Source organism: Dendropsophus ebraccatus, chromosome 6, assembly GCF_027789765.1.
Source record: "Dendropsophus ebraccatus isolate aDenEbr1 chromosome 6, aDenEbr1.pat, whole genome shotgun sequence".
In the NCBI taxonomy this organism is placed as follows: domain Eukaryota; kingdom Metazoa; phylum Chordata; class Amphibia; order Anura; family Hylidae; genus Dendropsophus; species Dendropsophus ebraccatus.
In genome coordinates, this window is record NC_091459.1 from 8,053,554 (window position 1) to 8,074,897 (window position 21,344).

The window sequence follows — 21,344 nt, forward strand, 5'->3', positions numbered from 1 at the left end:
GGAGCATACTCTTTTCCCTATGGAGCAATACATTAGAATTTCCGTATACCCTGCAAGCAATCAAGTCACCACATAGTCTGATCTCTAGAGCTTTCTACCTTGTGGAGGAAATCTTATTTACACACCAGGTTTCCCAGATGTAACTACTTTTTTTATAGATTTTTTTTTTTACTTATTATTATTATCTCACGGAATGAACTGTGACCTCATCATAGCTCGTCATGTGATATGTTATTTCTACAGTGATAATCTCATCTGGATTTCAGCAGATTTTATTTTGTACAAAGATAACAATTAATACGTCTCCTTTGTTTTTCCTGCAGCGACATCGAGTTATTTATAACAGTCCAGCGTCCTCGTGCAATAAAAAGAGAAAAACATCTCCATTACCGTGGGTGTCGTGTACTAGAGTTAAAGCACAGCTGTCATATAAATGTCACTTTTCAGAAATCAATAGTACAAACAATTATAAGAAACTCTGTAATAGGTTTTATTTAGCAAAAGAGTTTCCTTCTGTACTCAAAAAGCTGTTTGATTAACCTTCCCCCCTTCAGAAGAAGCAGGATTTCTTTGTCCATTATGCTCTATGGAGATGGGAGGGGCAGAGGGGGGTGAGTGAGCACGGAGAGGAGAAAAGGCAGCCCTGCACAGCACATCATCCTGCAATCCTCTCTCACCAAGCTCCTAGACTAGCAGTGACCTTTCTGAGCTGTGAATCCAGTGTTTTATGTGCCCAGACAGTTTCCAAACTGTACAGCTGCTTCTCTGCTCTCCCTACTCACTCATCCCCCTCCCCCCTCCATAGGTTATAATGGGCTCTGCAAACCCGTCTTCACTTTGCTCCTCTGTAATAAAGATGACTTTGCCTTATAAAACCTATTACAGAGTTTCTTAAAATCGCTTGTTCTATTGATTTCTGCAAAAAAAAAAAAAATGACAGATACACTTCAAATGTTACAAATCCCACTGAGAAAAGTATAGCAGCCACACAGCGGACACCAGGAGCAGGTTCGTCTTCTCATTGACATAGGAGACTTTATTCTTTGGTCGCTCTGGTGGGCACTCAGTATATGGCGGCAGACATGCTGCATACGCCATGACATGTGCTATATAACTCTGTTCATGCACACCAATGAAAAGATGTGCCATGGGACCTTTAGAAAATATTGCAACATCTTCCCCTCCGTGTGTTTCTGAATCCAGTGGGACTGCTGCCTGGGGTCTATAGTCGTATCCCTCTAAAATAAAAAAATAAAGAGAAAAAGTTCATAGAAGTGCTCTGCCAAAGGCCCAGATGTTCAGGAGACTGGACCTGGATACAGTAAGTATAGCTGTTATATAGCTGCCTTCAGGAGACTGGACCTGGATACAGTAAGTATAGCCGTTATATAGCTGCCTTCAGGAGACTGGACCTGGATACAGTAAGTATAGCTGTTATATAGCAGCCTTCGGGAGACTGGACCTGTATACAGTAAGTATAGCTGTTATATAGCTGCCTTCAGGAGACAGGACCTGGATAAAGTAAGTATAGATGTTATTTAGCTGCCTTAAGGAGACTGGACCTGGAAACAAGTAAGTATAGCTGTTATATAGCAGCCTTCAGGAGACTGGACCTGGATACAGTAAGTATAGCTGTTACATAGCTGCCTTCAGGAGACTGGACCTGGATACAGTAAGTATAGCTGTTATATAGCAGCCCTCAGGAGACTGGACCTGGATACAGTAAGTATAGCTGTTATATAGCTGCCTTCAGGAGACTGGACCTGGATACAGTAAGTCTAGCTGTTATATAGCAGCCTTCAGGAGACTGGACCTGGATACAAGTGAGTATAGCTATATTTTAAAGCATTATAACAAAAAAAGAAAAACATGAAGAAGGATGAGGTGTCCTCCAATTGGTCTGCAGGAGCACGGCGTTCCTGGGCATCCAAGAACTGTGATCCATCAGCTGTGAGCCTTGTTTTACAGTTCATCGTTGTATCAAATAAACCAAAAGTTGCGGTATAAAGATGCTGTTAGTGATCATTCGGCTGGATTAGGAGCAGTACTTTGCTTTGTATTGAGCATAATGTATGTACTGGAATTATGATCTTACTGCTTAATAACTTGGTGACAATGCTTTTGCAATATAAATAATGTTGCACAGAATTCTTACCACTTATGGAAGCATTAATATCAGGACGTCCCTGTGCCGTAATGGAGAAGCCTGGACCATTGCCATACAAGATAGATGTGTAATATTTCTTATCGCTGCCTTTTTTGGGAGCTAAACCTATAAAACACCAAAAAAAATGAACATTTTATATCCTTTATGTTTCAGTTATATATATTGTTATATGACATTTGACTTTGGATGTTTACAGAGTAATTTATAGAAGAATCATCAACTGAAACAAACAAAGGTTCAGAACATTCAGATTGTGAATCTGTACTGGGGGCAGGGACCAATGTCAATCATTAATATATATCATAATAATTTTATATTATGTAATGCAATGTTATCCCATGTAACTGCACTATAAATAGAGAGTTGTGTTACATCATCTTCAAATTAGTCCGGAACCGAGACAGCTGATAATAATTTTTTTATTGAGAAAATGCAAACTACAAACATTCTATATACAGAAAGTAAAAAAAACAGGGGGGAGGGGGGGGGGGGGTAGAGGTCCATCCCCACCTCGCAGCCAGAGTCATACGTTCCTGCAATGTAATGAGGATGGATGTTTTTGTCTTCAATAAGTATAAATAGGAAAGTATAATTTTATATTCCTGCTAGCTTTTGAGTCCAGTGATTGGCAGCTATCTGTATACATGTATACACTCGCTTATGGAGGCTGTCAGTCTCTGAGGGCGATGGCCTGCTAGATTCACAAACTAAGGGCCCTATGACATGGGGCGATAATAGGCCAATTCGGACGATTATCGCTTTAGGTAATAGAGAGAACGTTCTGGTCTAAATGACCAGAGTTATACAAATCCCCAATATAAACTTATTATGGGAAATGCTTATAAAGTGCTTTTTTCCCCTGCACTTACTACTGCATCAAGGCTTCACTTCCTGGATAACATGGTGATGTCACTTCCTGGATAACATGGTGATGTCACTTCCTAGAGAACATGGTGATGTCACTTCCTGGAGAACATGGTGATGTCACTTCCTGGATAACATGGTGATGTCACTTCCTGGATAACATGGTGATGTCACTTCCTGGATAACATGGTGATGTCACTTCCTGGATAACATGGTGATGTCACTTCCTGGATAACATGGTGATGTCACTTCCTGGATAACATGGTGATGTCACTTCCTGGATAACATGGTGATGTCACTTCCTGGATAACATGGTGATGTCACTTCCTGGATAACATGGTGATGTCACTTCCTGGATAACATGGTGATGTCACTTCCTAGAGAACATGGTGATGTCACTTCCTAGAGAACATGGTGATGTCACTTCCTGGAGAACATGGTGATGTCACTTCCTGGATAACATAGTGATTTCACGACCCGACTCCCAGAGCTGTGCGGGCTGTGGCTGCTGGAGAGGATGATGGTAGAGGGATGCTCAGTGTCCCTTCAGTGCCCTGTGTCCCTCAGTGTCCCTCTGCCATCATCCTCTCCAGCAGTCACAGCCCGCACAGCTCTGGGAGTCGGGTCGTGAAATCACCATGTTATCCAGGAAGTGACATGACCATGTTATCCAGGAAGTGACATCACCATGTTATCCAGGAAGTGACATCACCATGTTATCCAGGAAGTGACATCACCATGTTATCCAGGAAGTGACATCACCATTCACCATGTTATCCAGGAAGTGAAGCCTTGATGCAGTAGTAAGTGCAGGGAAAGAAGCAGTTTATGTGCAATTCCCATAATAAGTATATTGGGGGGCAATACACTACTTTAATAAAAATTTTCACAGGACTTCACCTTTAATCTTTACACAAATTTAAATTCTAGTTTTGTTCATTGTACACACGTCCAGTAAGGACGGATTTAAATGGGGGCATGTGGTCATAAACAGCGTCTGGAGATGCAAGCTGATGCACGTGAAACAGCTGTCATGCTGCCCTAAGGTACTGGTGTCGTCGGTACTTGTTAATCGCTAAAGTATTAAAAAATAGTGCCCTCTACTTCTACACGTTCATATTCATTGGTTCTACTGTCCTAAGAGTGAGCACCCTGTGTAATTTCAGCAAACCCTGGAACATGACTGTGGACTTTATAGACTGTTCAATATTGTGTTGGCGCTGTTCTCTGTATCTGTCTATGGTTCATTAATAACCTTAAAGAGCGCTCACCAAAGATGCTGCTCCCTCTGTAAGTGTAGCCACCAAAACTAAACACATGGGAATGGTCGGCAGTCACCACAGTCAGTGTGTCTTCTTCATCCACCAGCTCTCCAGCCCTTTTTATTGCTTGATCAAACATGACACCTTCCATCAGAGCCTTTTTGGCTTTCCCGTCATGGTGTCCATGATCTATCCTACCACGTAGAAACAATAGAGGGAAGAATCATTTTATTCTATCAAACAGAGAATATGAAAGACAAAAAAAAAAAACAGAGATTGCAACAGCAACCTACAGGTGCAAGTCCTTACTGTACATACTCCCCTCTGTGTACACACCATAAAAGCCTGTTCTATAGATATTTCAAAAAAGGAGTATCTTAGCAAACTATCTGATCAAAGAGAGTGTACCTTGTCACCACGTTACAGTGTCCCATGTCCCACATTACAGAGTGTCCCATGTGTCCTCAGAAACATGGTCCCTACTCTAGCATTCTCACACTAGTAATGGCTTCTCCTGGGCTAACAATAAGCCAACAACTGGGGTTTTTATCATGTGCACACCCACCAGGGGGAGTATATATGGTAAGCACTTGCACCTATAGGTTGCTGTTGCAATCTCAGTTCACCTGCAGTGTAAACAGAGGTATAGGGGTGCTGCCAATTTTTGCTTTTTTTTCTGTTGAATGTGTATGTGTGGGGCGGGGGGCTGCCTACTGTTGGCCTGCACTCCACCCATGTCCCAAGGGTGCTATAAGAAGATTATTTGGCTCCTATCTGCCCAGTTGTAGGCTTATTGTTAGCCCAGGCCATTGCTAGAGTAGGACCATGTCTCTGAGGACACCTTAATGTGGTGACATGGTACACTCTCTGTGATCAAATAGTTGGCTAAGATCCTCAAATAGATAATATGGATCACATTGAACTGCACAGTGAGGATAGGTGAGATAAGCTGGCCGTACATTTCACATTGCTGTTAGCTGAACGTGCTTTGGGCAGACAGCTACATCTTCCCTGATCCCCCCCCCCTCCCCCATACACATGGCCCATTAAATGGGGAACTATCAGTGGGCCTACCCGCTGCCAGTGAGACAAAACTCTCCCCCCCCCCCCCCCCCCCCGCTGTGACGAGGCTCCATTCATTGTAATAGAGCCATGTCACAAAGGGGAGGGGGTTTCATCACACTGGGGGCTTCCAGTGCTTCAGGCAGGGCCGGTGCCGGGGAATAGACCATCGCCATGCGTGGGAACTGTTCGAAAAAAGGACCGTGGCATCGGCGCCGGTCTAGTCATATAAAAAAACTTAAAGTGATATACCTGATGGTCTATGCGCTTTAAGCAGTTTATCCTCACAGGATGGGAGGAACACGGAAAAAATGTATCTTATGAAAGAAAGGCAAAGTACAAGTGAGATATCCAGCGGCTATTGGACGCGGCTAATAAATCCATAAATTCCTGCAATAACAGCAGATCAGCAAGTAAATAAGTCAAGGAACATCTCTCATTGTAGTCAGACAATCATCCGAAGATTGACTGACTCAGGATCCCAGAACTAGAAGGTTCCAAAGTGCAGATGCCGGGGTTCTCTTACATGGGACTGATACAACTACGTGCACAATCCGGAGCAATATCGGGGGATTCTAACAGATCTCCAGATTTATGGTGCAGATACGTTGCCGATTTTCTTCAATGACTTTAATGGAAAAGTAAAAATTATTAAGAAATCTACAATCAATGTTTTATTGGTATAGATCCCCGGCAAAATCCACAAATACAGATTCTTATCGCAATCTGTTTGATTCTGAGATTCGGGCGGCCAGGGTTTAATTGTGCCAGGATTTTAGTTGCTGAGGCTGATTGATAAATCTGGCAAATGTTTGCACTTTTCTTCTAAGTTTAGAAGAAAAGTTTTTTTTTGTTTTTTTTTTTATGTCATAGACCTTTACCATAGGCCCCGCACCCTCGTGGATTAAGTCAGTCTTTGCTTTATAAATGTTCTCTAAAGGGGTTGTTCACCCAAAAAAAAATCTTTCTGATCAACTGGTGCCAAAAAGATTTGTTAATTACTTCTATTAAAAAATCTCCAGTCTTCCAGTACTTATCAGCTGCTGTATGTCCTGCAGGAAGTGGTGTGTTCTCCCCAGTCTGACACAGTGCTCTCTGCTGCCACCTCTGTCCATGTCAGGAAATGTCCAGAGCAGCAGCAAAATCCCTACAGAAAACCTTGCACAGTTCCTGACATGGACAGAGGTGGCAGCAGAGAGCACTGTGTCACACTGGAGAGAATACACCACTTCTAGAGAATTTACAAATCCACAATAAAAAATCTACAGCAGAAAATACCAACAATTCTGTATCAGAATCCACATGCTTGGTGCATATTTTCCATTTCTCTTGGCAGTGACAGCCCAATGAGTGACGCGGGACAGTGCTGCAGCCGGTGGTTGGCCGACTAGACTGTCACTGCCGAAATGAGTCAAACTTAGGCCCCGTTCCCACTGAGCAAAACTGGCGGAATTGTCCGCCACGGAATGCCGCTAGCCTCCTGCTCATAATGGGAGTCTATGGGAGGCGCGCGCTCCTGCCCAGTCCGAAAGAACGGAATTCCGCTAGTTTTGCTCAGTGGGAACGGGGCCTAAGAAGAGAGATCGGGAGTGTTCAGTGGGGGACCAGGAGACTCAGCAGGAGGACCCCAAGGGGGCGGGGCTAGGGAATTATAGAATGTTTATTATGTTCTATGCATGGGTGTATATACATATATATATATATATATATATATATATATATATATATATATACACACACACACACATATACATATACACATATCTATACACACACACACACTACCCCTTTAGGGGGCATTCACACCTACAGGATCCGCAGCAGATCTGCAGCAGATTTGATGCTGTGTTCAGTTATATAAATGAAATCTGCTGCGGATCTGCAGCAGAAAATACACTGCAGGTCCGGTAAGTGTGAACGTACCCTTAGGGTACAAACCCACTTGCCAGATCTGCAGCGAGTCTTCTTGCTGCGTTTTTGCAGCGAGACTCGCTGCAGATCCTGGCCCTATACTTTCATTAGCAGAGAAACTCGCAGCAGGGATGTACATCCCTGCTGCGATTTTGTCTGCAGCCCTCCCCATTAACCTCCTAGCCGCCGGATATTATACATTACCGGGTCCCCGTTCCGGCTTGCTTCGGGGCTCCCGGTGTCTTCACGGCCCGCCCGGCCAATCAGTGCGCTGCAGCAGGGCAGCGCACTGATTGGCCGGGCAGAACGTGCCGGGAGCCGCCGAAGCAAGCAGGAGCGGGGACCTAGTAATGTATATCCTGCCCGCCCCCCCCTGCAGCCCCGATCGCCCCCAGCCCCCGGCCACATGATCGCCCCCCGCACCCCCCGGCCACAGGATCGCCCCCCGCACCCCCCGGCCACATGATCGCCCCCCGCACCCTCCGGCCACATGATCGCCCCCCGCACCCCCCGGCCCACGCGATCATGCGCCCGGGGGGTGCGGGGGGCGATCGTGCCAATCGTTCTGCCCGGCCAATCAGTGCGCTGCACTGCCGCAGCGTACTGATTGGCCGGGCGCGCCGTGAAGACACCGGGAGCCCCGAAGCAAGCCGGAACGGGGACCCGGTAATGTATAATGTCCGGCGGCTAGGGGGTTAATGGGGAGGGCTGCAGACAAAATCGCAGCAGGGATGTACATCCCTGCTGCGAGTTTCTCTGCTAATGAAAGTATAGGGCCAGGATCTGCAGCGAGTCTCCCAGCAAAAACGCAGCAAGAAGACTCGCTGCAGACCCGCCAAGTGGGTTTGTACCCTTAAAGCATATTACAATCCAAGTATAACAATGTTTCATTATGTAGACTACAGAAAAGGATAAAAGGGAATGAACAGGACTTATCTTCTACAAAGAGGTAGAATCCATTGGGGTTTTTCTGCAGGATCCGAATGGCTTTCTCTGTGAGCTCCACGATAGACGGGTCAGAGGAATCATTACGGTTTAATTCATATTTCATATCAGCTGGTTCAAAAAGACCTGAAATACCCAACGGTAAAGTTACCGAGCTCCTCATGGAAGAGGCCTGGAGGTGTCAGCAGATATAGGGGGAGATTTATCAAACATGGTGTAAAGTGAAACTGGCCCAGTCGCCCCAAGCAACCAATCAGATTCCACCTTTCATTTTCCAAAGAGTCTGTGAGGAATGAAAGATGGAATCTGATTGGTTGCTAGGGGCGACTGAGCCAGTCTCACTTTACACCATGTTTGATAAACCTCCCCCATGGTGTTTTTTGAGGTGGCGTTTTTCTCTCCTTTCTGGCGTTTTTGGGGCTCTATGGTAATTTTTACAAAGCGCAGCATGCTGAGGGGGTGGCGTTTTGTCTCTCATAGACCTCAATAGGGTTGTTCTGATTGTCACTGCTGTATGTATGGTGTTTTGGGGTTTTTTTCCTGGTGTTTTTGTCACCTTTTGTGGTCCAGCAGCTAGGTCATGTGATGGCAGAGGGAAAATAACATCACTAAACAAAAAAAACTTAAACCAAAAAAAACATCATTCACACAAAGTCAAAAATGCCAGGAAAAAAAACTCAAATGCATAAAAAAAAAACATGGGCAGTTTTTCTGCCATTTTTTGGAGGCCTAAAAAACACCACACACAAAGGATGTGTGAGGGGGCGCCCTTATAACGGAGAAAAAGCAGATCCACAAGCATCTCTAACTTTCACCTCACTAAATCTTACATGAAGGGGGTTTTAAATAAGCAGATTTCATTTCCGTTTATTTCAGATACCTACCCATTATATGAGTGATGGTGTCTTCATCAATCTGATTCATCTGCTCCTTATTCCACACGTACTGAGCGCCCTGGAACAACAACATTAAAGGGTTAGCCTTTTACTGAGTCATTAAAGGGGTATTCTCACCTGCAGGGACACTGTCTCGGAAGGGAGGGGGGAGGAGGGAACAGCTCACACACAGTTTTCAGCAGAAAGCAGCAGCTCAGAACTTGGGGAAGGAGACTGAAACGATAACAACAACTATGGAACAAATTATTAGTCTCCAGGAGTGGAAATGATTTTATATGTATTTTACCTGAGCTTATTACACCTTTAAATATTTTTCTAAAAACATTTATTATCAAACTTGTCTCCTTCTCCTGATATCCTGCTCTTTTGCTGCTATTGTTGACAGCTTGTTTCCAAGGTTACAGACCACCTCTCTGCTCTAGAACAGTGTTCTGCCTGGTGTGTATATATAGCTATAACATTGATTTATAGAACAAAAGTGTATATATACTATATAATATATAAATATGTAAACTATGGGGGAGATTTATCAAACTGGTGTACAGTAGAGCTGGCTTAGTCGCCCCTAGCAACCAATCAGATTCCACCTTTCATTTTTCAAAGAGTCTGTGAGGAATGAAAAGAGGAATCTGATTGGTTGCTAGGGGCAACTGAGCCAGCTCTACTGTACACCAGTTTGATAAATCTCCCCCTATATCTTTATATATATCAGCCAGACCACTGATTTTAAAGCAAAAGGCTGGTCTGTAACCAGATGCATACAAATACATCAGTTTTTTCATATGTTTTTCACCAGTTTTTTTTTTTTTGCATAAAACGGATTGCTAAAACACAGTGTGAACCCCGACTTAGACTGAAACATAAACTGGGGGAGATTTATCAAGCACTCTTATAGTAAGAATCTCCTCTGTTGTCCATAGCAACCAATCACAGCTTGAAATATGCATGAGACCTGGTAACATGAAAGCTGAGCTCTGATTGGCTGCTATAGGTAGCAAAGAACCATGTGACTTGACTATGACTACTTGATACATCTCCCCCTTTGAGGGTGGGTTCAGACTACGGAATTCGCGCTGATAAAATCCGGTGGATTCCGTTGCCTGTACACGCTCACGGACACTCGCCTCTCCGCCCGTGCCATAGATACCATTCTATACACAGGCGGATTCCGCATTCCGATAGTAGAATCAGCCAGCCCATAGAATGGTACGGGCGGAGAGGCGAGTGTCTGTGAGTGCGTTCTAGCGACGGAATCCCGTAGTCTGAACCCACCCTGAGTTTGTAAACTGACCTCACGCTTACTGAGCCACTCATGGATGAGATTCCTTCCATCTTTTCTCAGTCCGTTCTGTCCATCATCATCAGGGTATTCGGGATCTGGGGTTCCTATAGGAGTCATGTACTTTCTCCCGCCTCCCAGTATCACCTGGGAAACAAAAACAAGAATAATTAAAAAAATCCTGAGCAGAGCTCGCAGTATAGGTAGGGAACGTGTCATGAGAAAATAGACAATCATTTAAATCATAAGGTTTAGTGTAAATATTTTGAAAACTTTTTCAAGCATTTTTTATGTTTTTTCTAATTTTCTATTTTAATCTATAATCATAAAATATTCCTGAGCTCTTGTAGTTTTTATTCCCACCGCTAGGCCTAGAACTAAGGTGAGACTTCCTACTGTGTCTGTGGTGATAAGAGGAGGCTGCTGTAAAGTGATCTGTACAGCATTGCAGTAACATGTATTATTGGCACATAGAGAAAACAATAGCTGAAGCTCACAGCTCAGCCTCCTCCTCCCCCTCCTTCCCCCCTGTGGAATGACTTCTTTAAAGGTTATAAAGCACTGTACCTTCTGTAATGTTTCCCATGCATCTCAATGGGGCAGGCCCTTTCCATTGTTGTCTATGGGGCTCATCATAAAATATATCACAAAATGCTGTTCAGGCAAGATGGCTGCCCCCATAAGAGGTTAAAAAATGAAATAATAAATACAAAATGCACTATACTGAATATGTAGGTTAATCTAAACTCAAGAAATGGAGACCGCACTTGCATTAAAGGGGTGTTTGAGCAAGAAAAAAAAAAATCAAACTGGTGTCAGAAAGTGCTAGAGATTTGTAATTTACTTCTATTTACTTCTTTTTCAGCTGCTGTATGTCCTGCAGGAAATGATGTATTCTTTTCAGTCTGGAGAGCAGGAGAGCTTTTCTATGGGATTTGCTGCTGCTCCGGACAGTTCCTGACATGGACAGAGGTGGCAGCAGAGAGCACTGTGTCAGACTGGAGAGAATACACCACTTCCTGCAGGACATACAGCGGCTGATAAGTACTGGAAGACTTGAGATTTTTTAATAGAAATACAAATCTCTGGTACTTTCTGGAACCGGTTGATTTGAAAGAATGTTTTTTTGTTTTGTTTTGTTTTTTTCTTTCAAATCAACTGGTGTTAGAAAGTTATATAGATTTGTAATTTACTTCCATTAAAAAAATCTCAAGTCTTCCAATACTTATCAGCTGATGTATGTCCTGCGGGAAATGTTGTTTCATTTTCAGTCTGACACAGTGCTCTCTGCTGACATCTCTGGCCGAGACAGGAACTGTCCAGAGCAGGAGAGGTTATCTATGGGGATTCATAGAAAACCAAGACAGAGTTCCTGTCACGGCCAGAGATGTCAGCAGAGAGCACTGTGTCAGACAACATTTCCTGCAGGACATATAGCAGCTGATAAGTATGGGAAGACTTAAGATTTTTTAATGGAAGTAAATTACAAATCTATATAAATTTCTGACACCCGTTGATTTGAAAGAAAAAGATTTTCACTGGACAACCCCTTTAATCCTGGAGTTTGTTTGTGAATAACACATGTAGATGTATCACATGTTGAGTTTTTACATACAATTAGGAACCAGACTTACGCTTTCAAAAACTATTTATTAAAAACTTTTTTTATGTAAATCTATTTATTGCGTCAAAAATAAGTTTATCACTCATAGAGCAAAGAGGGACAGATGGAAGGGGGTGGAGAGGTCTCCCTGCACTCACATCTATGTCAGTGTTAGAGATCAGCTGATGGGCAATATCTGAGCAGCCTGAGTCCAGCGCTTCCTGCGGCATGTTGGCATCAGAGTACCAGTCCCGGTCAGCAACGTGCGCATAGGTCCCAGATGGAGAGGCGTGCTGGACGCGGGTCGTCGTTACAATGCCCACAGACTTCCCTGTGAAATGCAGAAACATGTCATAATTTAGTTATTTTTATTTCTATTATCAGGTATAGGAAAGCTAATTCAGTGTAACCCCATAGCCCAGCGCCTTCCCTCCTAAAGTCAAATACAAATCTCATAGATAATAATTGAATGCTATACCCATAGTAAAGGGGTACTCCGGCAAAAATCTTTTTCTTTTAAATGAACTTGTTTCGGAAAGTTATATAGATTTGTAATTTACTGCTATTTAAGCATCTCACGTGTTCCCATACTTATCAGCTGCTGTATGTCCTGCAAGAAGTGGGGTATTTTTTCCAGTCTGACACAGTGCTCTCTGCTGCCACCTCTGTCCATGTCAGGAACTGTCCAGAGCAGCAGCAAATCCCCATAGAAAACGTCTACTGCTCTGGACAGTTCCTCACATGGACAGAGGTGGCAGCAGGGAGCACTGTCAGACCAAAAAGAATACACCACTTCCTGCAGGACATACAGCAGCTGATAAGTACTGGAAGACTTGAGACTTGACAGACGTGGCAGCAGAGAGCACTGTGTCAGACTAGAAAGAATACACCAGAACGTTGAAAAGTATTTTACGGAAAAACTTTTTGCCATTTATTAAACTATATTGTACCTGCTGCCTTTGCCCTCTTGAGCACTGACTCAACCTCATTACCGGCCTGAGAACGACAGTCAGATCTGGCGGCAGCTGCAGTTAATCCAATGGTTCCATAGTTCCCCTTCACTCCACATAGATAAGCTGTAGCTGTGCCTGCACTGTCAGGAACCTGCCGATCGACGTTATATGTCTGTGAAAGCAAATGAAAGAAAAGAAGCATAAAGTTAAGGATCATTCACGCAAAGTATTCTATCGGACAAGGTTTGCAGATTTGCTTTTTCCAAAACACAGGCAATTTGCATAAAACACCTGCATTTTTGCACCAAAATGATGGCCGTCCAAAAAAATGTCCACGACACAGACAAAAAAAGACGTGTCAAAATAGCTTTACACAGCAAATCAGCTAAGCGAATTCATCACAATTCTCTCCAAAATTTGCTAAACATGGCGGCCACGATGGCAACTGCACATGTTAGCTTACAGTACTTCCACTTGTCAGGAGTATCCTAGTATGTCTAGTAAAGGCAGGGTCCAATTCAACCAGTTTGTGGGTGTGGTGGGTGAAGTTAACCCATTGGTATCCTAGTCTGTGAGAGCTGTAAAGCCAGTGTTTAATTCAATCAGTCTGTGGGTGCTGTGGGTAAAGTTAACCTATTGGTATCCTAGTGAGTGGGAGCTGTAAAGCCAGTGTTTAATTCAACCAGTCTGTGGGTGCTGTGGGTAAAGTTAACCCATTGGTATCCTAGTGTGTTGGTGCTGTAAAGCCAGTGTCCAATTTAACCAGTCTGTGGGTGCTGTGAGTAATGTTAACCCATTTGTATCTTAGTGCGTTGGTGCTGTAAAGCCAGTGTCAAATTCAACTAGTTTGTTGGTAAAATTAACCCATTGGTATCCTAGTAAGTGGGTGCTATAAATTCAGTTTCCAATTCAACCAGTTTGTGGGTGCTTTGGGTGAAGTTAACCCATTGGTATCCTAGTGCATGGGTGCTGTAAAGCCAGTGTCCATTTTAACCAGTCTGGTGTGATTTGATGCTGCTCGTCCACTAATATTCACTGCTGTCCTGGGAGAAAGTGTCATTTTATGCCCCTCATTTACCAATATCCATTGCTGTTGTGGGAGAAAATTGATTTAACCCCGCTCATCCACCAAAGTCCATTGGTGTCCATTGTGTAAGTTAAATGATTTCCATTTTTTAGGGTCCATTTACACAGAAACATTATCTGACAGATTATCTGTCAAAGATTTAAAGCCAAAGCCAGGAATGGATTTGAAAAGAGGAGAAATGTCAGGCTTTTCTTTAAGACCTGATCTCTGGTTATAGCCTGTTCCTGGTTTTGGCTTCAAATCTTTGGCAGATAATCTGTCAGATAATCTTTCTGTGTAAATGGACCCTTAAAAATAGTCATTTTCCAATTTTTGAAACTGTAACAACAACATCTGTTGAACAAAACCTGACTCTCTAATAGTCCCACTATTGTAGCTACTATAGTTTGGCTGTTATGAGATTTGTTTGTGTGCGGTTCGTGAATATTCGCTAATCTGACCCAATATTCGTGAACCTCGTGAAATAAATTTGACTGCTTCGCTCATCTCTACTCATAAACTAAGTCAACTTTTTTATTATTATTATTATTATTATTATTATTATTATTATTATTACTACACCTGACTAATCTTACATTATTTACATCATATCAGTCCTGTAAGTTTACAAACAAAGAGGAAAATTTATCCCATTTTGTTGGCATTTTATCCTTTTTGAGGTTTCAGGTGCACAAAATTTATCATCATTTTAACCCTTTGCCAGATGTGTCACACAAGGGTCTAAAACAAAGAAAAGCTACAAATTTGTGAGGCTTGTGCAAAATTGTATCAAAATGTGCATGGAAGCTTTATCAAACTCCCCTCAAAGGCTGAGGCTGCACGGCAACTATAGTACACAGTAATCTAAGTCTAGAATATTTTGTGACTGTGCAGACTGTTGTTGTATGACTCTTACAGATTACAACTGTGACTTGGGCTAAGTTCACACTTCGTTTTTGCAATCAATTTTTTTTATCATCCATTATTTGCAAAAAAAAACTGATGCATTTGTGTGCATCCATTTTGATCAGTTTTTCCATTGACTTCCATGATAAAAAAAAAAAAAAAAAAAAAACGGATCAGAAAGCATCCTTTTCTAAAAAAAAAAAAAAAAAAGTGGATGACCACATTTTTGTCTACGCTAAAAAATTTTATGTATTTTGATCCTTTTGTTAATCTATTTTTTATAATAAAAGTCAATGGGAAAAAAAAACGGATCAAAATGGATGTGAACAAATGCATCAGTTTTTTCATCCGTTTTTTGCATAAAATGGATGAAAAAAAAGGATTGCAAAAACACAGTGTGAACCCGGCCTTACCTGTTAACAAAATAGCCGAATCGCACAGATGTTGTAAGTTGCAGTTTTGGACAACTTGTGTTTGGGTCGGTGGCAAACTCTCCTGTGACTTCTGACCAAATATGCATCAAGGATGGATTTCTTGGGACTGTTTATTACAAATATTTGTATCATGGGACCAAAGTCGCCATATAGCCCCGGCCTATTGTCTAATAAATCTGTCTAAAACCAACACTGCATCCCCACACCAACCAATCACAGCGCAGTGTTCATTATAACACAGCAGTAATCAATCTGTCATAATGTGTCTGATTACTGTCTTAGGGTCCTATTCCACGGGCCGAGCAACGATGTAAACGAGCGCCGATCTGCTAGATCAGCGCTCGTTTACTGGGCCTATTTCATAGCCCCGATGATCGTGAAACAAGGGCTGCATGGACATCGTTATCGATGTCCTTGCAGCCGTTGTTTCATACATTACCTGTCCGGGCCGCAGGTCTTCTTCTCCCAGTCCCGCGCGGCAGCATCGGCTTCGGAGCGGAGCTGTATGAACTGACAGACCGCTCAGCCAATCACTAGCCGCGGCGTTTCTGGCCACTAATTGGCTTAGCGGCCTGTAAATTCAGACAGCTCCGCTCCGAAGCCGATGGTGCCGCACGGGACTGGGAGAAGAAAACTTGCGGCCCGGACAAGTAATGTATGGTTTTGCTAAAATTGTTGGTCGCCGCCGCGCATCCCTATTCAACCGTAACGATGCGCTGGTGGCGAACGGCGATTTTAGATGTGAACCTAAATGAACGATCAGCCGATGACACGATTGGCTGATCGTTCTCTCTATTCCACTGAGCTAAAATCGGCCGATTATCGCTTCTGTGGAATAGGGCCCTTAGACAGATAGCAGCCAATCACGTCTCATTAGAAACAGACACTGAGCTGTGATTGGTTCTTATCTGTCAGAGACTGCAAAAAAGAATATCTGGAGCCTCATTTAAGAGTCTAAAAACCAGAGAACTAGCCAGATATCCCTCCGGGAAGGGCCCGGAGAGGGGTGGCTCCTATAGGGGAACCACCATTGAGCGCCGGCAGCCAACAGTGTTTTCTGGCAGATCTCTTTGAGATCAGTGATCTGTTTCCCGGATCAGCTGCAATAATAAATCTGGGTCTCTCTAAATAAACATTAAAAACCTTTGCCCTAGAGAACCTTAGATAAGCCGGTGTAAGGGAAAGTGTCCATCGTCAGCTCATTCTCTTCTCCCAGCTTCCCCTCAATCTGACCACTTAAAATCCGAGTGGCTGTGACTGTGGGAATCCCCATGCCTGTGGAGAGAGAGAGACGTTGCACGTTTTCAATGGCTCATTTGTATTTTTTTTCTATATATATATATATATATATATATATATATATATATAAGGCCAGGCTCACGCTGCGTTTATGCAAAAACGGATGAAAAAACAGATGTATTTGTGTGCATCTGTTTTGATCCGTTTTTTTATTGACTTCCAACATATATATATATATATATAACCGCATCCATTTTTTTTAGCGTATACAAAAACGTGACTGACCACATTTTTGTGTATGCTACAAAAACGGATGTATTTTGATCTGTTTTTTTTTTTATAATGGAAGTCAATGGAAAAACGGATCAAAACAGATGCACACAAATACATCAGTTTTTTATCTGTGTGATTGCATAGTGTGAACCCAGCCTTAATAATATTTTATTAGTAGTAATTATAAACTAAATGATTATAAAATATATAACATTGACCGCATTACTTTTGCATTAAAGAGGTTCTTTATCTGGATGTCATAGGAGGAGATCTCTATCAGGGATCGTGCTCATGGTAGTATACATCTCCATACAACCTTCATAGACTGATATAGGACCCTGATGTACTACATTGTTCTGTGTCACATTCATTCAGAAAGTTATATAGGCTTGTAAGTTACTTCTATAAGTATAAGTTTTCCAGTACTTATCAGCTGTATGTTCTGCAGGAAGTGGTGTATTCTCTCCAGTCTGACACAGTGCTCTCTGCTGCCACCTCTGTCCATGTCAGGAACTGTCCAGAGCAGGAGATGTTTTTTTATGGGGATTTGCTCCTGCTCTGGACAGTTCCTGATATGGCAGAGAGCACTGTGTCAGACTGAAAAGAATACATCACTTCTTGTAGAACATACAGCAGCTGATAAGTACTGGAAGACTGGAGATTTTTTTTTAATAGAAGTAAATTACAAATCTATATAACTTTCAGACAGCAGTTGATTTGAAAGATATTTTTTTTTTTGTAAACTACCCCTTTTAATAGAAGTATTATATCACAACTTTTCTTGCTCTCACATTATTACTGGTATATACTGGTCTTACCATCTCCCAGGAAGATGATCAGATTCCGGGCCCTGTGCTCTATTGGCTTCAGCTTTAGAGCTTTCGTGATATCAGAAGCCATCTTGTTGTTCCAGAACGCTGACGTTTTCTCAGCCGCTATAAGAGAAGGCGGAGATCATAGTTACACTCTCAATATTCTTTTATTGGAATAATATGAAAATTATAAACTCTGTTTTTTTCTTATTAAAATGCAGAAATTGTGTGTAAAGTTCACAGTACAGTTTACTATGATTGCAGCTGTATATTGGGTCATGTAGTTAGGACCACCCACCCACCAGGGACCACTGTGTTGTTCGGCCGTTGTGACTCCAACACTAATACAAGTGAGTGAGGGTGCACTGTAACTCGGTTACTCCTGTTGCTTTCTCCAACAGAAGCTGTCCCTGGCCGCTTCCTGGTCTGAGCTGGAACCCTGGGTGTGACGAGTCAGCCCCGTTCAGCCAGTCAGCGGCCATAGTGGGGTCCTGCCTTGGTCATTGACTGGGAGAGTGGGCCTGACACATGACAACCAGGGGTCCAGCTCAAACCAAAAAGGGACCAGGAACCGTGGCGGAGGACAGCGGACCCCTGTGCTAGAGCTGGGAAGGGAGGTGCAGGTTATGTTCAGCCACCTCCTCCCCGACTCTTTTGACACCGGACTTCCCCTTTAAACTGCACTGTAATCACTTATACGGTCTGCACAGCACCTACATAGAACAGATACAGATTCACCTATAAGGGTGTAACTATACACTAACCAGGTTGGCGGGCCACTCAGGCCTTACGTGTGTTTTGCTCCATCTATGTTGAACCCATATTTTTCCCTCTACCATTGTGTCATTATTGGGAGGGGGGCTCTGGAGTGGTGGCGGCAGACATCTTCATAGATCTGAAACTACAGTCCAACAGTAAGTTTGGGAAGTAAAGGCTATGAGCTCTGCTTTTTCTCTACACCTGTGCACATCCTATGTGATTCTCACCTAGTATCTGCCTTTTGTGTTCTTCCTACTGTATTTACAGCCTGGGTGATTTGCCCTTCAAGGATTCTCTCTCCCCTGTCCACAATCTCAGCTAGTGTGTAACCCCCTCCCTGCTACTATGTCCTTCAATGAGACATCAGAAAGTCTATAGCACAGATGTATCTTATATTTCTCTGATTAGCAGCTAAATAGGAGGATTTTTTTAATGATGATTATTTGGAAAGTTACTTTATTTTTCATTCAGAAAAAAAAAATAATCAGAGGAAAACATAAGAGAATTTCTCTCACACTAAAATGGTCACCGTCTTATCTAGCATGAAACAATAGTACTAGCATGGCTTCCTTTTCCTCTTTACAAGCCCCCCTTAGTTCATCTTCTAGTTTCTAAGATGGACTAGTAGCACACTGATAGATTATGTTACATGCCGCCCATACAAATCTATAATGATTCAGGGAGTGAAGAGTGTGCTCAGACAGAGACACACACACAGACTGCAAAAATATAAGTGTAAGTATTAGACCTCACCATGGTGCTTGAATCACAGCTTAGCCTGATCAGTACTGCTCTATAATATCCTCCATGCTGATGCTTATAGTACTTATCAGCAGCTGTATGTCCTGCAGGAAGTGGTGTATTCTTTCCAGTATGACAGTGCTCTCTGCTGCCACCTCTGTCCATGTCAGGAACTGTCCAGAGCAGCATCAAATCCCCATAGAAAACCTCTCCTGCTCTGTACAGTTCATGACATGGACAGAGGTGGCAGCAGGGAGCACAGTGCCAGAATATAGAGAATACACCACTTCCTGCAGGACATACAGCAGCTGATAAGTACTTAAAAACCTGAGATTTTTAAATAGAAGTAAATTACAAATGCACTCATCTCTCACTACATAGCTATATATTACACACTGGTATAGGGCCCTGAACACCTGTGACTCCTGTCCATAATAATGCACAATGGATATAAATAACAGAGGTGTCTTCCTTACCTGGAATGGAAGCGGAGAATGTGGTGGAGAGAAGACAGAACAATATTCCCAGCCTTATAAGAGCAGGACCCATCGTTTAGGTTTTGATGAGTTTTCTTTGCTGACAAACTTACAAAAGGAACAAATCCCCGGGCAGAGCTGAACTCCTACCTCTCACCAGAACATGACGCCAACTCAAGTCATTTCATTGTGACAGCATTTCCTTGATATCAGTACATGGCACTCCTATTCTGGAAAACTTTATTAGAGGGATCTAAGCCTGGAATTGGTGCCAGATTGCGTAATGAAAATGATATATATATAAACTTATAAAGTGTAACGGCCGTATAAATGTCACTTTACAGAAATCAATAATCAAGCGATTTTAAGAAACTCTTTTATAGTTTTTATTAAGCAAAAGAGTTTCCTTCTGTACTCAAAAAGTTGTTTTCCTACCCCCTCCCCCTTCAGAAGAAGCAGGATCTCTGTATCCATTATGGGCTATGGAGAGGGGAGGGGCAAAGTGGGATGAGTGAACACGGAGAGGAGAAAAGGCAGCTCTGCACAGCACATCATCCTGCCCCTTCTCTCACCAACTCCCAGATAAGTACTGACCTCTCTGACCTCTGAATCAAGCGTTTTATGTGCCCAGACAGTCTCCAAACTATATAGCTGCTTCTCTGCTCGCCTTGCTCACTCATCCCCCTTGCCCCCCCCTCCATAGGTTATAATGGACATAACAAACGGTCTTCTCTTTGCTTCTCTGTAATGTAGACGGCTTTGCTGAATAATGAGCAGATAAGAAGTGAGGGGGGGGGGGGTAGGAAAACAGCAATTTGCGTAAAGAAAGAGGCTTTCTATTAGACCTATTAGAGGGTTTCTTAAAATTGCTTGTACTATTGATTTCTGTAAAAAAAAAAAAATTAAATTTAAATGACAGCTACACTTTAAGCTCTCAATGGGCTTGCAGGGGTAGGGAACCTTGGCTCTCGAGCTGCTGTAAAACTACAACTCCTATCATGCCTGGACAGCCAAAGCTAACCTTTGGTTGTCCAGGCATGATTGGAATTGTAGTTCTGCAACAGGTGGAGGACCAAGGTTCCCCCATCCTTGATTTATAGCATCGGTGTATGCTCACACATTGTTGACTTTCTAATTGAAAATCTTCCAGAGATGTCAAGGTAATCGGTGCCAGAAATCTGTTTTGTTTTTCTATGGATTTTGTTGTAGATTTTCAGTTTCACACACAGATTTTGGATGCATATTTTTAGATGGAGTTTAAAGGTTGCCCCTTTGGGAACAAAGTAACACAATATTACATTATAAACTTAAAAAAATAACGTAGGTATATTTAAGGGGTACTCTGGTAAAAATCTTTTTTCTTTTTAATCAACCGGTTTTTAGAAAATTATTCAGATTTGTAATTTACTTCTATTTAAAAATGTCAAGTCATTCCATACTTATCAGCTGCTGTATGTCCTGAAGGAAGTGGTGTACTCTTTCCAGTCTTACACAGTGCTCTCTGCTGCCACCTCTGTCCATGTCAGGAACTGTCCAGAGCAGCAGCAAATCCCCAGGGAAAACCTCTCCTGCTCTGGACAGTTCCTGACATGAACAGAGGTGGCAGCAGAGAATATTATGTCAGACTGGAAAGAATACACCACTTCCCTCAGGACATACAGCAGCTGATAAGTACTGGAAAACTGGAAATTTTTTC

The 21,344-nt window shown here is 42.7% G+C and overlaps 1 protein-coding gene across 1 annotated transcript; it reads right to left on the reverse strand.

Annotated features, from left to right (window-relative positions):
• Window positions 1-256: 256 nt before the first annotated feature.
• On the reverse strand, window positions 257-19,840 carry LOC138795412 (intestinal-type alkaline phosphatase-like). The gene is made up of 11 exons (XM_069974449.1): window positions 19,649-19,840; window positions 17,679-17,795; window positions 16,508-16,623; window positions 12,940-13,114; window positions 12,148-12,320; window positions 10,399-10,533; window positions 9,096-9,165; window positions 8,203-8,337; window positions 4,303-4,494; window positions 2,156-2,272; window positions 257-1,238 (listed from the first exon to the last, which is right to left on the reverse strand). Exons 1-11 carry the CDS (start codon window positions 19,719-19,721, stop codon window positions 955-957), a joined length of 1,587 nt encoding a protein of 528 aa, XP_069830550.1. The 5' UTR covers window positions 19,722-19,840; the 3' UTR covers window positions 257-954.
• Between the last annotated feature and the right edge of the window lie 1,504 nt (window positions 19,841-21,344).

Bases quoted from the DNA above. Each gene is read 5' to 3' on its own strand.
- LOC138795412 (XM_069974449.1), bottom strand. From the start codon at position 19,721: ATGGGTCCTGCTCTTATAAGGCTGGGAATATTGTTCTGTCTTCTCTCC. The intron at 16,624-17,678 runs GTAAGACCAGTA...CTCTCTCCACAG, and splicing joins GATCATCTTCCTGGGAGATG to GCATGGGGATTCCCACAGTC. The intron at 1,239-2,155 runs GTAAGAATTCTG...TTTTTATTTTAG, and splicing joins TATTAATGCTTCCATAAGTG to AGGGATACGACTATAGACCC.